General features: G+C 44.2%; 1 protein-coding gene across 1 annotated transcript in view; it reads right to left on the bottom strand.

Moving 5' to 3' along the window:
* The window catches only part of mob2a (MOB kinase activator 2a), an 86,545-nt gene extending 69,440 nt beyond the window's left edge, over positions 1-17,105 (bottom strand). Inside the window, exon 1 of the mRNA XM_084060327.1 lies at positions 16,494-17,105. Within this exon, the coding sequence (XP_083916453.1) occupies positions 16,494-16,510 (17 nt within the window). The 5' untranslated portion in view covers positions 16,511-17,105. The remainder of the gene's footprint in view (positions 1-16,493) is intronic.
* Positions 17,106-17,831: the final 726 nt, after the last annotated feature.

Raw genomic sequence — 17,831 nt, 5'->3', positions numbered from 1 at the left:
AACCAGTGTTACACATCCTTTAATGGATGGTGTCAGGGCATTCCACATTTTGGTGGCAGAGTAGTAGAATGAGACTTTTCCCATGTTTGTTCAAAATGTTGGTGTAAAGAAAGATCTAACCATGTGCATAGTCTTTAACCATGCATATATACCTGCTGCTAATTGTATATGCTGGATATGTTTATATGTCACTTGCACAAGAAGCATTTCTGCCTTCCATAGTGCCATCTATCTATTGATCAAAATGTTTTAATCATGCCCCATATGTATGGACTCTGTATATTTGATTTGACTGTGCATTCCTGTTATTTGACCTCTTCTGTGTTCCTTTCTTCTTTATTCTCTCGTCTCTTCTAACTCTTCCTTTAACTGCAATGCTAAGAGTTTGCGCACACACACACAGTCACACACACACAGAAAAGAATGTCACCGATACTTTTACACCTGTAATCGTGTCATGTGACAATGTTATGATACCGATTCAATCAATACAATAAACCCTCATGGAGCTGTGACAGAATGTATGGATGGCACATGTTATGTTTGGGGGTTTTTTCCCCCCTGTTTCATGACTTCTTCCTCCCTCCGTCCCTCCCTCTACACATGCCGTCTACATCCCACCGTAGGCTTGGCTAACAGGGTGGCAGGAAGCTGAGGAGATGCACAGGCCATATGGGCGGATCAGAGCCATACGGGAGGAGACGCATGGAAACATATGGCTTCTGGTGCCGCCCAGCCTGTCAGTTATTAAGGCCTGGCCTCGTTCTTTCACTCTCGGTCTCTCTCCCTCTTTCTCTAATCTTTCTGATGCTCTCCGGTCTCGAGCATCTTACACTGACCGCATGCAGATGTCTGTGGGCAACGCGTACGTACGCTGTGCAAAACACACACACACACACACACACACACACACACACACACACACACACACACACACACACACACACACACACACACACACACACACACACACACACACACACACACACACACACACACACACACACACACACACACACACACACACACACACACACACACACACCCAAAACCACTGAAAGTAGCGGGGAGGAAACTCTCATCTTCGATCAGTTCGGTTGCCCTCGTTTTTTTTAAACTGGTCTCTTTCGTTTTGCACTTCCCTTCTACTATTCTAGGACTTCTCATCAGTGCTTCTTCCCTTAGGGGAGGCTGTAGCTTATAGTGGGAAGAGAGGACGTCTGGTAATCAGAAGGTCAGCGCTTTGCCCGCCGGCCCACTCATGTCAATGTGTCCAAGTGTCCCTGAGCAAGACACTTATTGCGCCCCACCCCTTCTGAGCAGCAGCCGTCAACTGGGTGAAACTGAAAACTGAATTTCCCCCACGGGATTAATAAAGGTCTACGGATCAGAATCAAAATTCCCTTCACGTCTTTTCATTTCAACTTGGTTTGAAGTTGAACCTCTCCAACGATCCCCAACGACAAGCAACAGAGTTTTCTGTTCCTGCATTCTGTTCATTCGATGCTAGTTAGTAGGCTAGACAGGGAGACAGACAGATGATGTAAAGATATAGACAGACGGCGGTAAAGAATGTCACTCACAGCAATGGGAAGATAACAGACCAGTCTGACTTTCAGTAAAAGCATCAGTAACGGCACAACTCGACAACCAATTAATCCCAGAGACAGACAGACTCAAATATTTTTTCAAATTGAATTAGAAACATTTTTCTATTATTTATTTCTTTTTTTGAAAAAAAGTAAATGATCTCCATTGTTGTCATGGCTGTGTTGAAAGAATCCATTCAGAAATAGACCTGACTGTACACACATACTGTACACAGTAAAATCTGACATGTTACTTTGGCTACATCTGTACACTCTCAGTAGTTTACAAATGGATGAAATAACACTGCGTATTTTACCGTTTGCACCACCATAGAAAAAACATGAAAAACGATATGGACAACAGGAGTAGAGCCATATGAAATCCGTTTTATTTTTTTCCCAATTCCGTTTTATTTTTTCCCAAATTCTGTTTTTTCCATTTTAATATTTCTGAATTCTGTATTTTGCTTTTTATGCTCATTTTTACCATAAAAAAAGTGTCTGGTAAGTGGAAATGAATAAATGTTCAAGATATAACAGTCCATACATGGCCCTTGTTGTGTTATACGCAAAAATGTTCCCAAAATAATTCCGTCTAATTCGGTCTGAGCATGCGCAAAATGGCGTCGCCCATGTATTATTGTTTCTATCGTCTTTCTAAGACTATTTCTACGTGGATTTTACTGTTTATAAAGTAGGATGTGGCCATGCAAAATGGTGGTGTCCCGTGGATTTGTAAAAATTTGCGGTAAAAAAAATTATTTTACCGCGATTTTTTTTAATTTTCCAAATTCTGCAATATTCCGTGTTTTATTCCAATTCCATTTTTATTGGTCATTTCCGCGATTCCGTCCGCGATTCCGTTAACACGGATTTCATATGGCTCTAAACAGGAGCCCCATTGGTTTATGCAGACCGTTTTTGAAGCCACTTTTTCAGTGAATATTCAAATTCGCCATCTTTGAACTTCCGGTCCCTAAAGGAAACCGGAAACGAATGCTATTGGCTGCAACCGCAGCAAGGGCGGGTCTTCACTCGGTAGAACCAGTAGAAGCCACAGCAACATACTCTACTTTTATCATTAATTATAACAAATTATCGCATATCATAGAAATTGAAAGAAGACTTAATCTAGCGTCTGAAAGCATAAAGTATTTATGACGATGTTTATTAAAGTAATAAAATCAAGCGTAAAGTCCGACCAAAAACCCATTCGCTTCAATAGAGTTGCTTCTTCAGCCAGCAGGGGGGAAATAGCAAAACTAGCAGCCATTCATATGAACTGTCACTTCCTATATGGTTTCAATGTACAAAGTTGCTTGGCGCCTGGTTTGTACACACGCATGACATCCAGAACTGTGTTATCGACTTCCTGTCCTCGTCTGCTAAACAGGAAGTTCACAGCTTGAGAAGGTCAAAGGGAAACTCAATGTCCGTCCATGCACTAGACTAGAGCCCAATAGCTGTAGACCAGGAAACCTGTCCTCACAATGTCCGTTTCTCAAATTCAACTATACTTGTGTGGACCTTTGGCCTTCACAAGTACAGTAATACACGTAACTACACACACACACAACTGGCTTCAAGCAGTCTCGGGCTACAGCCGTGAAAATGAAAGGATACAGGGAGGAAAACAGAGAGGGGAAAAAAGTAAATAAAGTGTAAGAGGGGGAGTTTGAACCAGGGATGACATGTTTCTGACTGCCTCCAGTAACGAACTGAACTTGGCTTCCAACAGTGTGTGTGTGTGTGTGTGTGCGTGCGTGCGTGCGTGCGTGCGTGCGTGCGTTGCCTGGTGGTACCCAGCCTGCTACGATGCACTGCGCTCTAATCCAATTACAGTTCAGACCGACACAGACTCAGCCATCAAGGACAAACCTAGCAAGCTACACCAAAGCTAGCAGCTCCCCACCGTTGCACCGGTTTAGCTGTTCACAACCCAAAACCCAAGCAAATGTTATGCTATCGTTCCTGACCAAATACAGTGAAACAATATTGCCCGGCCTTCTTAAAAAAAGAATAATACTGAATTATTAGATGTTATTAGTTAGTTCAGGCTTCTGCTCTACTGGACAAGAATTGATTTAATGGTGTAAGCGTGGCCAGCAAGCTAAGGTAGCAAACGGCAGCACCTCAGAGAAGGGGTCCATAGGCTGTTTTATATCATTGCTGTCAGGCAGAAAACTTGTATCTTCATACTGTATTTAATGTTTTTTTTTCAGATACACAAAAGTAGCAAAAATATCCGATCTACAAGCTCACAACATGTCGCAATGCGAATTGTTGTGAGCTTGTAGATCAGCTATTTTTGAAAAAAAAGGTTTTTTTGAAAAGGGTTTATAAATATTGAACCAAGGAAAAGTACTAACAAGAGCTTGCGACTGAATAACAAGTACATTGATCCATTGGAACACAAGTTATTTTTTTCTTTTCATTAACCCTGGATTGGACATACGAGGTTTCCACCCGACAGCGACGATATTATTTGCGATCATTCTTTAGCCCAGTTCTGTCTCCCCTGCGATTCCATTTCTCTCTCTGTCGCCGGGCAGCCACCATGCCCCTGCTGTTAACTCTCCCTCTCTGTCCTCTATATAGCAGACCTCTGCTGTTTCCAATCTAGCTCTCTGACCCCGCGCAGGCGCTACCCCATTCATCTCACTCTCTCTCTCTCTCTCTCTCTCTCTCTCTCTCTCCCCCCTCCATCTCCACTGTGCTACGATCACTTCCCTCCGTTCCCCCACTCTTCACCTCTCCATCACCAGGCTTTATGCTCTCCCGTTGCTCCACCACGGTACTTTATCTGCTCTGCACTTCTTCCATCTCTCTCTGTGGTTGTTTAGAATGTGCAGCTGTACCACCTCCACATATACTGCATTTTCTTTTTTTAAACCAGTGGTTCTCAAACATGTTCATATCAAAATTATATGTATTTTGGCTGCGGACCCCCCATCTGAAAATATTTTTGTGCCAGGGGGGACGACCAGAAGCAAAGATTTGAGTTAAAAATGTTTTTAAAAAATATATACGGTATATTCAAAGATTTTTCAAAAATAGCAGATCGTGACACGCCATGAGTTTGTAGATGTGCTATTTTTGAATAGCCAAAGTATGAAATATGGTTAAAAATTATTGTGACGCTTTTTTAACTCATTTTGCTGTGGACCCCCTGGTACCCCCCCCCCCCCCTCCCCAAGGACCCCTGGGGGTCCCCGGACCGCACTTTTTGAGAACCAAGGTTTTAAACAATATCCATTTCTACATCTTTTTCACCGGAGCTCTATCCTGTTTCTCTCTCTCCTTCTCCCCCTTCTTTCGCCATGAGCGAGTCCATCTCTGAAGGTCAAAGAGGTAAAAAAAAAAGAAACCCGCAAAGCAGACATTAACACGCAGAGATGATGCAGAAGAACACGTTTGACCCGCAGTCTTTGACATGCACACGTGCAAGCAAGTAGCCCCCCCCCAACACACAAATGCGTGCTTACACGCCAAGCGCCTGTGACGTAATACCAACATAAACGAATAGTGACAATGTACCATATCACATAGCACTGTGTGTGTGTGTGTGTGTGTGTGTGTGTGTGTGTGTGTGTGTGTGTGTGTGTGTGTGTGTGTGTGTGTGTGTGTGTGTGTCCAGCTGTCCACATCCAGAGAAACCCGTAGGAAGGCAAAACAGGAAGCACATGTCACTATTCACTTTGCTCACATGCAACCACAAGTCGTCATCATCAGGCCAGCTCACCGCACATTAATGACACACGGACACAAATATATACCATGGACACACGGACACAAATATATACCATGGTACATGACTGTATACTGCAGACAATGAGGCTGCAGACAAGTTCTGGACAGTGAAAATAATCTTGTCGTTTCATTGACATAAAATTGTCAGCGTCAAAGCTTATAGGAGGGCATTTTGAAAGTAAACACGTCACAAGTCATGGTCACATCATCACGGAAAGGCATGGTTTCTTCTAGCCAAGGGCTTTTTTGTTCATTTAATCAACTAGGCGCTGCCACTGAGCATTTCACACTTTTTAGAATGAATAATGGCATCCGTGCATCCGAACCAAAATGCTTTGCTATTCTTTCCCAAGAAAGGTGGTGCTGAATACCCCCCACTACACAATACAAAGTCTTAGAGTAGTACACCCCCAAAACAAAACTTGTTTTCTATCAATTACACACCCCATGAAGCCTTGAATTCATGGACATTTTTTTTGTTTTTGCTGCATTCCAGAGCCAATAATTTGATTACGGGACGGCTGGTCAATAGGAGACTCAATGAGTCATCAAATTATTGGCTTAGGAGATCAAAGATCAAAAAGATCGCCATGAATTCAAGGCTTCATGGGGTGTGTAATTGATAGAAAAGAAGACATTTTTGAATGAACTACTCCTTTAATGTTGCCTACAAGTTTGGAACGGTTCAGCAGTGTGCCAATGAACCATAAAATGAGTGCATAGTGCATACAGATGAGAGATCACTTGACCCTGCGTGTATAGGTGGGGAAAAAACAACCTCGGTTTTGCTGCAGGGGGCTGAGCTTCTTTTTCTTTTCTTTTTTTGCTGATCTCCAGTCAGCTTTAGCCAGCAGCACCTCATGAACATGATCATCTCTGACAACTCGGTAGCTGCCTCCAGGCCTGTGACTGATGATAAGTCTATGGAGGACCCAATGAATTAAAACAGAATCCGTGTGGGAAATTAAGAAAATGTCCTCGTTTTTTGAAACAGGCGACATGAATACACAGTTTTATGTTTATTCATGCGTTAGTATGAGAGTGATCAGTCATATGACTGTTGGCACCAGTGCTGCCATGTCTGCTTATTATAAGCGACTTTGGGCTTCTTCTTCTGTAAAGTTGCTCGGTGGTCATGGACCCCCAAATTAATATGCATTTGTCCCTAACCCCCATCTGAAAATGTTTTGCGCCAGAGAGCCCCGTACCAGATTTGTGTCGTTAGAATGTTTCAAAAATCTTCCAAATATTCAACATTTTATTTCAAGATTCTTTGAAAATAGCAGATCTACAAGCTGACAACATGTTGTGAAGCGTTGTGAGCTTGTAGATCGGCTATTTTCAAATAGCCGATGTATACAGTTTACAGTGTGGCCTAGTCGCTTATTTTGGGCTTGTTTTCCCTAGACCTGGTTGCTTATTTCTCTCACAAAATCTGGCAATACTTGTTGGCACAGTTGGCACCCTGTTTCAGTCAGTCAGTCCTCCCTTCTCATTCCATCATTGGCAGTGCCAGCCATGGGCCCTCGTGGGCAGGGCTGTCCAGAGCGTTACGAAAAGAGTAAACACAAGTCATAGCATAGTTCCACTCCCCCTGCCAAGTAAAGACACGGGGAACACACACACAGTACAGAGGCCCAAGGCCATGCCACAAGTTGACCTCAATGTTTCAGTTCAAACAAGCAAAACATCCTAAAAAGTAGACTCAACCAACAGCATATTTTTCTCAGCCTTTAACCACTTCAGCCCAGTTTCATACTTGCTTGTATGACGTGTCAAGCGGAAGCAGCCGATTTACAAGCTCACGACACGTCTCATGATGTGAGCGAAAATGGCAACATTAAGAAAATAGCATAAATAGCTGATCTACACTCTCACAGCATATCGCAATGTAACACGGTTGAGAGCTTAAATAGTGGATTGGAAATCGCAAATCTGCAAAACAATATGATCTACAAGCTCACAACACATCAAGATATGACACATTGTGTGCTATTTTAGAAAATGTGTATTTAACCCATTCAGCCCTGAGGCCGATTTTAAAAACGCCTTCTAAATCCTAACCTAAGTTTTTTTCAATAAAAAAAAATTTGTTGCTATATACATACAAAGCAACATTAAAATGACACAGATGCTTTCCAGGTTTTAAAAGGTATGACAACGTATAGGCATTCCCGGTCTTAATGGGTAAAACTGTACAAAATTTTGAAGATATTTGCCTATAATAACATGCCCAAAATACGAACACACCAGGTTTAAAGTGGTTAGCAGCACATACATTTATTACAAGTACTGTACGCATATCTGTGTCATTACAGGATGGTATAGGGGCCTAGTTTGCTAAAGCTCAATAATTAACTGGGAGGAGAGGGTTTGACACTCGGCTGATCTAGTAGTGTTTGGTTGCACCGCGCTCACAGTATGTGCTGGATCATCACTCTGTGCGTCCTAAAGGTTGCAGAGACATCGTTAGAGAACTTTATTTTTTTTTCTTTCTACCTTAAATGGGCAGCAAAAACTGAACACACAGGCATTTCCTATACTTTCATTCTCCAATTTTGCGCTAATGCATTATGCTGTGAAAGGCAAACTGCAGAGTCATTCTGGTATCACGTTCGTTCATCTCTGGGCCTCTCCCTGGCCCTGAAAGAAGAGGAAGACAAGAACGTAGAGAGAGAGACAGAGAGAGAGAGAGAGAGAGAGAGATAAGAGAGAGAGAGAGGGAGGGAGAGTGCTATGGAGTTCAGTAAGACAGGGAGTGCGAGAAAGCGAGATGTCAAGAGACGGCACAAAGCTCACAACAGTGTTCAGTCAGGACTCAGGAGTGTCAGCAGAAGAACTGTCTGTCTGCCATGATCATGACATTTAGTTAATTGTCACACAAATAATTGCGATTCACGCCTTAATTGTGTGTTTTTTAGCATTGAACATATGAATACAAATGACATTTCAGTTTGGCCTAAACAAACAGGGCAGATATGACATAAGTGTGTGGGTAATGGATGTGTGTATTTCTGGCTATTTAGGCAACCTCCTCAAGAGGCATTCAATGGAGGCTTTATATCTCTCCTAGTGTTTTAGGCACTAAAAACTTGTACTGGTACTCAAGTAAATGTACTTTGTTCCTGTCCAACACTGGCTGTAGTGGTATTATCTCTCAAAGTGTCACACTGTGCTTGTGATGCTGCTAGGGACCATGTCGTTCTGTTCTCCAGCACGCTGTGTTACCGTCTTCTAGCCCGTCTGCCAGGATCTTCCGAGGTGATGGTAACGCCTGCCTTGAGAAACCAATGTTCATTTTCTTCTCATCCTAAAATAAGAACACTGATGGGCACTGATGAATAGTCATGTTGTTCACAGCTAAAGCCACAACAAGCAGCTAAATGAAGGGGACTAATCTCAGAGTGGGTGGCTGTCTGACAAGCTGTTTATTTGCGAACGCTTCCCAAAATTAGACTAACCCCGGCCCTCCTCCTTGACAACCCTTCTTCCTCCTCAGTCCCCTAGACTTCCTGACCTTCATTTTCACTTCCTGTTCGCTACCGAACGGCTGATGGGAGCAGCGGACAGAAACAGAATAGCAGTAGGTCAATGTAGAGATGATGCAACACTCCGTTCACAAAAAAATAATCACTGGAGCTGTTCGACCCTGCACAGCAAAATCTTGGGTGTTGTGTTTTGAGCTTGTATGTCTGCTTTTTTCACTATTTGTCATATATCGAAGTATATTCTGTAGGACCTAAGTGCTTTAATCAAGAGCATAAGAACGGACAGCAAAATCCAACACGGTCAAATCCCGAGTGTTCATTTAACTCTTAGGGGTACATTTCTATACTCTAAACGAGTTAAATTAACAGTCCACACCACAAGGTCGAGCAGACGGGCTCCGACAGCAGCCAAGCGTGCAAACGTCTCGACACATTAGCATCCTCCGAGAGGGCGGGAGAGACAAACAGAGGGGGCGACATGCAAAGATGCGTGCAGAAAGAGCAAAGCATAGCAAGAGACAGTGAGGTCAAGAGGTTCAAGTGAAATGAGAAAATGCCCCGTGTATCCTTGGTAAACTAGTAGTAACTAGACTGCTCGCCGCTCTGGAAGCGGTTCAAGACCATGACTTCACACAGCAATGTGTGGGGAGGTGGGGGAGGCAACGGTCTGACGTCAGCAGCCCCCAAGCCAGGGCCTGGTCTCCCTGCAGCATCAGGGCACAGAGTTCATGTAGCGCCATTGTAAACTGATGCACAAATATGCTCATCGAGCCTAATCCTTTAGGGAAACCTGGCCCAGAGCCTCTACAGTAGAGATTCCAAAGAAGACAGACAGTCGCCGCAGATTTACTGAACGTTGGCGTGTATGGTTTGATAAACAGCTGTTTAGCCCGGTATCCAAAAACACAAGTGCCTTCTTCACCGAATGATAGGGTCTTATTACCGAGTGTCACAAGTTGTATATCTCACACTGCCTACGGGGTATCTTCACTATTGTGAGTCGACCATTGTACAGCAATTTGACATGGACCAGGGAATCATTTTTGCATGTGTCCAAGGTGTTGTGGTGAATCAACTCACGCCTGGATACTGGGCTAGGTGCCATTCACAGCACAGGGTCATTTTGGATAACCACACAATGTTCCCATCTTAAAAGGCTTGGCTGGTTTGCATGCTCTTACAAGCTTGGCTCGGCCCGCCTTTGGGTGTGTAGTCATAAAATAACTTTAGCGCCAGACACAATAAATTGATTCTTAATAGAGTGTGGTTCTTACAGTGAGATCTGATAGAGGATAAGCCAACAGAAGTGCTCTTCACTGCTGCAGTAGCAGGCTGGTTAATGAGTCCTTTAGACAGACTTACAGAGGGACCTTATGGTAACTGGCTAGAGTTACTGCCTCTTCAGATCAATCCTAATAACCTTAAAGTGAAGTCTACAGTAGGACAACGCTCTCTGTGTTGTCTGCCTGTGCGAATGATGGTAAATCTAGAATTAGACCAGACTAGGAAGCAAAACACCGCCCTAGACCAGGCTCTGATGTTCTGACAAGTCAGTTTCTGTTCTAGAGCAGGTGAATGCTGCGACATGTCGGCCCGTCTGTCACCGTCTATTATCAGCGCTGTATCTGTGACGTGAGCAGCAGAAACAGTCACCTGGGCTGACACCGTGTGTGTGTGTGTGTGTGTGTGTGTGTGTGTGTGTGTGTGTGTGTGTGTGTGTGTGTGTGTGTGTGTGTGTGTGTGTGTGTGTGTGTGTGTGTGTGTGTGTGTGTGTGTGTGTGTGTGTGTGTGTGTGTGTGTGTGTGTGGCTGCCTGGTGTCTGCGGTGGAGATGGAAAATAATGCACTAGGGTTTGAACGAGGACTTGGTTGCCAAGTGCAAAATCCCCATTTGGAACCACGACATGAGTCAAAACCATAAGAGATATTACTCAATCTAAGCCAGGGCTGGGCATTCATCAATATTATATCGATATAGTTATATGAGACTACTATATTTAGTCTGGGATTTTGGATTTCGTAATGTCTTGATATGGCATTTTCCTGGTGATACTTTAAAAATCTTTTCAAATTGTTCAATTGCGACAATAGCAGATCTATAAGCACACACTTTAGGTTTCAGATTGTGTCCATATCACCCAGCCCTAACAGAACAACATACAGGAGGTCCAAGAGAAAGGCATCTTCTCTCTCCACACACATATTTACACATACCAAAACAGGAAGGAAGGGGAACCCATACAATTAGAGGAAACGTTTAAAACAAAAAAAAAAGCTCCTCTACAAACGCGAAGGAGAGGAGATAACAACCTGCAGCTAATCATCATCTAATACAGTGGCTCTCAACCTTTTCAGGCGGTGACCCCCCCCCAAAATAATCATAAAACTACCCTGATAAGCCCTTGGAATTGTAGGAGTTGGGGCATGGAATTTATTTTGACTCGGTTCCACAGATAAATATTGTGAAAATAGCAGCTCTACAAGCTCACAACGCCTCGCAACTATTGTCTACATTTTGGCCACTCTCTTATATAAGTTATATTATTTGACAATTTGGCCAATGTTTGACCAGTTTTTATAGTATAGTTTGTTGATGACTTTTGATGCAGTAATAAAAAAAAGTCCTTTTTAATGGTATTAAAAAGGTCTTAAAAAAGGTCCTTAAATTGTCACTTCACTGTCATCTAGGGACCCCTCCCCCAAATCATGTGGGGACCCCCCCTGACTCACAGGTTGAGAACCACTGATCTAATACACCAGTGGGACCTTCGATTCGACCCTACATTCCTCCAGTGCAGCGCAGCCACGATAACACTCTGTCCATAATCTGCCATTAAATCCTGGCTGATGCAGGACAGACGTAGTGCACATTACTGTACATTTGACAACTGCGTGCTCAGGTCAGGCCGCCTGAAGCTTGCTCCACTTTGCTCTTACTAGTTCTCATTCTCTCTCTCCATCTCTCCTCTCAGCATTAATCAGTCCAAAGCGAGGGGATTAAACATCTGTCAAGCCTGCCCATTTCCCCCTCATCCTCCCCAGCAGGGAAAGACACATTTAGGCGTTGCACGTCTCCCCTGTGATGTAACGTCCTGTCTGACTCCGGAACCGGACAGATGAGGTCATTGTGATGCGAAAGGACACATTCTTTCTGCTCGATGGGGGGGGGGGGGGGGGGGAACAAAAGCACACTGATGGGCTTCATCCTCCTCACAATAACACACACTGGCTTAAGACAAGTAACAAATATGATGTGCAGAAAAACAGGATTTAATCATGACTTGACACACACATAGGGCAGGAGCAGGAGCCTATCTCTTGTTTCTGTAGCGTGAGGCGGCTTGATGTGCAAGTACACCCCCCAGCCATGCTGTACAAGTAAATCCCCTGGACATGATGCTAATATGTCGCAGGGACTTAACCCCAATCCAACCCTTGATGCTGGGTGCCAAGCAGAGAGGCATTGGGTCCCACTTTTATAGTCTTTGGTATGACCCCGGCCCGGGATTGAACCCCGACCTCCCAATCTCAGGGCGGACACTCTAACCACAAGGCCGCTGAGCAGGTATCACAACCACGACTAACCATGATGACTTAATTTACTTATTAATGACACACACACACACACACGACCCTATCACATCCAAGTAGCTCTGCACTTTTGTCAGCTGAGCAGCCCAGAAGACAGAGTGCACGTTCTGCTTTGCCCTAGCTGCATGTCATCGTCCACAACAAGCAGAGTCTCAGGCTGCATAAACCTCCCTCATTTGCTTCTTTGAATAGTGCTCATCATGGGCTGCTCTTTAGCTCTGGCCTTCCACTGGATTCCCTGTAGGACCCTTTATAATTATCAGCCAATCTCTGTTCCAGCTTCTCTCTCCATCCTTCCGTTTTCTCGCAGCTCTCAGGAGGATGGTCACCACCTGTGCACTACGTGTCCCTTTAGAGAGGGACCCCGCTCCCTGCCTTCTCTCCACTCCTCGGCCGTGCCCCCCACACCTTCAGCACCCCCCTCCGGCCCCGATGACAGGTTTCCTCCAGTCATCTCGTCTTCCTCCAACCTCCCTCGCTCCCTCCTTCCATCCCGCCACCACCTCTTGTTCTCTCCATCACAAGCCCTGGCTGTGTCGTCCTTCACCCAGGGTCTGTGTTCAGAGTAATTACACGCTTGGTTAACGCATTCATGGGCACCACTCTATCAGTGACGCATGCTGGACGCACGCCTGCTCACTTTGCATTCATTCAGGGCACACGTGCGCACACACACACACACACACACACACACACACACACCGTCCCACACACACACAAATGTGCATCTTTAATGTGAAAGAAAATAGGAACACACAAACGTCATTTCTCTTAAGGCCTGACAGTTGAATGGAGACAATAGACACATCAGTGATTGGTGACCGATCAGTACTATATTTTAAATTTAAAAAGATGGTTTTAAGTCATAACCACAAGTTGACACTTCAGCCGATGGATAGTAGGCTACCTGTCTGTGTCTAATAGTAACTACATCTACAGTAGTAAAATCAACCAGCACATTGGTATAGGATGGCCTGGGTTTAACTCTGCTCTTTGACCTTTGTCTTTCTATAAACATGGAATGACTGCCAGGAGCAGCAGTGGGTGCGGTGACCGGTGTGTATGTGATAGTAATTAATCCACAAAACCAGGAAATGAATCCACAAAAACAGACATTAAGCTCACAATGTGTGTGAGCTTGTAAATGGACTATTTTCGGCTGAGATATTTGGTGTTGAGTGAAAAAGGAAGTGGTTAAGCCCCATATACTTTGTCGTGCAATGTTGAAAATATCTGATCTACAAGCTCACAATGTGTTGTATCGCACCACGTTGTGAGCTTGTAGATCTGTTTTTTTTTTTTGCCATTTCTGAAAATCCAGAAATGTTTTGCAATTTTTTTTATATATTTTGCCTACAATGACATGCCCAGAATAGAGATGCCAGGTTGAACAGGTGATCATGAGCACTTCTTTCAATCTTCCTTCCCACTGACTCTCTGAGCTCAACAACATCAAACGGATTGTTGCTCTTACACTTAAAATTCCTGTGTCATAATCATATCACACCGACCAAACCAGTTTACGTCTGACGGCACCAACTGTTAAAAACTGGTAAAAAGAAATAATAATAATTTTAAAAGATATTTGTGCTGAGAGACAAAGACAGAGAGGAGAAGGTTACTATCAGGCCCATAGATCACACTTACAACTGGAAGAACATGAGACCTGTCAATGCAACTACTCATTAGCAAAGTGACGGCACTGAGGAATGTCAGGAGGAGGGAAAACAACAACCACACGCGATGAAAAACAAACAAACAAAAAGGAAAACTATTAGTCAAAGCTGGTGGCCGCCGGCCTGCCGGCTGGTGTTTAGGCTGTGGTTTATAAAGGGCCTGTACTGTTATCTCTCAGCCTAAAATGTCACACTGTACAGAATCACCCAAAACACAGGCCTCCACCCTTCCTTGGCTCTGCCCGGGCTCCACTCACACAACAGAACGCCAGATAACCATTCAGCCGAGTGAATGGCCTGACAACGGCACACCTTACAAAACGTGACTCAAATCCTTTTGTGACGCTCCACATAACAAAATGCTCTGCTCGTCTACTAAAAGTCCCTGAAATGATATCTGGGCCTGTGTGGCGGTGCTGCACCGAGTTAAGTCAAAACAGACTGAGGTGATGCTGCGTTTGAAAACCAGGTCACACATAGAAACATGTGCATATCCGTTGCTTAAAACTTCAATATATGACTCCACACTTTGACCAATTAATCACATTCACTTGCATTGTAAACAGTATCGAAAGAAAACAAACTTAAACTCAGACAAGAGAACTACCGGTAGAGATTGGGATACATATAACATTTACATTGCAAATTAAGCCTTGTAAAAATGGGAAATAAAATGGGATGTGTAGAGAAGCAGGTTTCGAATATATATTCAAGCTGTCATCCTGAGAAACCCCAATTCAGTACACTGAGGAGTGAGGAGGATCCTCTCTCTCTTCTATTTAAAAAGAGCAGTCACACATAAAGCAGATCAGTGTCACCATCTCCAGGGAGGTGTCACTGTCACCTCGCACAATATTCCACCATTACAGTACACACACATTTTAGCAGGACTTCCCAGAGGGCACATCAATTCAAAGCGATAACGTCCCTTTCCATAGCTAGCAAAAAATGGCTCTGCAATCACCAAACATGCGGTGTGACTGTGATCATGTTTAATTTAGTAGCTCGTCACCTCTGCTAGGGCAGCCATGCACAGTTAAAATCCTCAGTGTTCACATATCCATCTGGAACTCTGAGAGTGTAACCAAAATGGACCCAAATGGTTACATTTGTAAAGTCTCTCAGTTAGGATTCTACTGTGTGTGTGTGGAACTAATGGCTAATATACGATGTCAGCTGGTAACACCAACAACAGACGTTAAGTAAGCAAAGCTACTGTGTATTCAGTGGTGTAAAGTAACTAAGTACATTTACTCAGATCTACAAGCTCGAGCTTGTAAGATCTGCTATTTTCAAAAGATTGGTATACATTGTAAATGATTGTATGCATGTGAAAACTTGTGAAATGGGACATTGCAGGTACTTTTACTTAAGTAAAACATGCAAGTACTTTCCCCACCACTGTGTGTATTCTGCTCTGTGTCAGACATGACAGCTGGCCGGGCTAGCAGATGAGAAAGGTTAGAATGGTTGCTTAATGGTAGGTGCTGCACCTTGCAAAGGAAATTAACCAGCAGCAGCTACCATTAGCCAACTCTGCTGCGTAAATGCACTCCTATAAATAAACTACCCAGAGCTGTGTTGTTGTGGCTTCTATTCTAATACAAACTGAAATAAATATTCCTCATCTAATCTGGGCGCTGACTGACATCGCTGTGCGGTTAGCAAACAGGCCAAAGATGTACCCATGCATGCCGGTTTAACGTGGGGTTACTTCTTGAGTTACAATACCGTTGCAAAACGAGAACGTTGTTGTGTTACCACCAGGCTATGCTGCCGCTAAGCTAGCTCGGCAGAGCTAAACACCTAGGAATAAACTAATCAAAAGGATGCATCTGTGACGTCGTGTATAGCGGAAGTGCTTCAAAGATTCATTGGGAGCCCACTGAAAACCAAAAGCAATACAAATATGTTTGAAGCTTGGAGACGCACTACTTTTAGATTGTATTTATTATATTATATTTATAAAATATATATTCTGTAATATATTGTATTTGTTACTTAACCACTTAAATCCCAGCATCGGTATTGTGGGGAAAGCTTTTGCCGAAAATAGCAGCTCGACAAGCTCACATCAAGACAAGCTGCGTCGCGTTGTGAGCGAAAACTTTGCCCACAATAACGGAAAACGAAAACTGAAAATATACTAGCATTGAGCCCTGAGGGACTCCGCTTACCAATATGCGGTTAACGTTCGCCAGCCAAGGGACGCGAGAAACTACAGGCTTCCCGGTTGTTGGTGACGTCACTGACCCATCCTTGTCCTCTTTGTTCTAGACAGAGCTAGGCTACGCTAACGGGCTACACCAGCAGCTAATATGCAGGGAAGTAGAACGGAACGGCGACCGGCGGCCGGTGGTGACAGACAGACACAAGCATCCGTCCATCAGCAGTACTCACCCCATTAGCCAATCCATGGTGATGTCTGAAGCTGGCTGGGAGCTAACGGTAGCTGGCAGGGGATGAATCCACCAAGAGGAACTGTGGAGGAGGCGACCCGACCCCTATGCACTGACTCGATCCACAGCCACCACCCTCGCTTCTTCCCCGCCTGATCCCCAGATCCTGTCCCCCCTCCTTCCTTCCCTCCCGCCGGTGGGTCCCCGGGTCTCTCCCCTCTTCTCTGACGGGATCTCTGTGGTCAAATCAAAATGTCAAGTGTCCTTGTTTTGATCCTTTAGCCCGTGTCGGATCAACCAACCACACACACACACACACACACACACACACACTGGGGATGGATGATGGGTTCAGTTAGCTAGTAGCCCCAGCAGAGTGACTTTGAGCCTGAAGGGGAAGAAGCGTTCAGCAGCGGCGTCCTGTTCTGCGGCGAGGCGCTCCGGACCGGTCCGGAGCTGCTGCTGCTAGTGTGGTTGGAAGCCGACTGGAGCTCACTGCTCCCGGGATGCGGCGGCTGCTGGACAGGCTCCTCGGTGCCCTCTGTCATGGATCCGTGTCCCGGCTATAAGCTGCTGCTCTGCTGCTCCCACCACTAGAGCTGCTGCTGCTGCTGCTCTCTGAACGAGATCTGGATGCAAGTCCGGAAGTAAACACAGAGAGACGACCCCCTCTCTCTCTCTCGTGCGTAAAGCGCGTGTCACACAGTGGTAATGAGCAGCGTTGCCACGTCGGCTTATTATAAGCAACGTTGGGCTTCTTTTTCTGTAAAGTTGGCAACTACCAATTCTTACAAGCAACTTTAAGATGCTTGTAAAAATTGTTAGGGTTTTTTTTTTGCCTGGTTTTTAACGTGTACGTACTTGCTTACTTAGGCTTGCTTCCAAATGTTTTAATTATTTTTTAAACCAGTGGTTCTCAAATATTTTCATGAAGGTGTTTTGTGCAAGGGAGCATTTGTGTTTCTAACAACATGTGGAATATTTGGAATATTTTTTTAACATTCTAACAGTTAGAATGTTTAAACATGTGGAATATTATTTAAACATTCTAACAGTTAGAATGTTTAAAAAATATTCCAAATACTCCACATTTTATTGCAAGAATGTATTGCAATAGCAGATCTACAAGCTTGTAGATCTACTATTTTCAAGTAGCCGACGGATGTATAGGTTTAAAGTGCTCATGTCATGTTGCTTCTTTTGGCCTTGTTTTCCTAGACGTGGTTGCTTGTTTCTCTCGCAAAACTTGGCAACACTTAGTGATACAGTGGAAGATCAGCCACTCGGTGGAAGGAAGGTGCATGTGGATGTCATGTTTATATATAGGAGGGGGGGGTCT

Source organism: Gymnoscopelus microlampas, assembly GCF_963454915.1.
Source record: "Gymnoscopelus microlampas genome assembly, chromosome: 6".
Taxonomy (NCBI): domain Eukaryota; kingdom Metazoa; phylum Chordata; class Actinopteri; order Myctophiformes; family Myctophidae; genus Gymnoscopelus; species Gymnoscopelus microlampas.
Note: the sequence above shows the minus strand (reverse complement) of the source record. Positions and strands in the feature narration are given on the sequence as shown.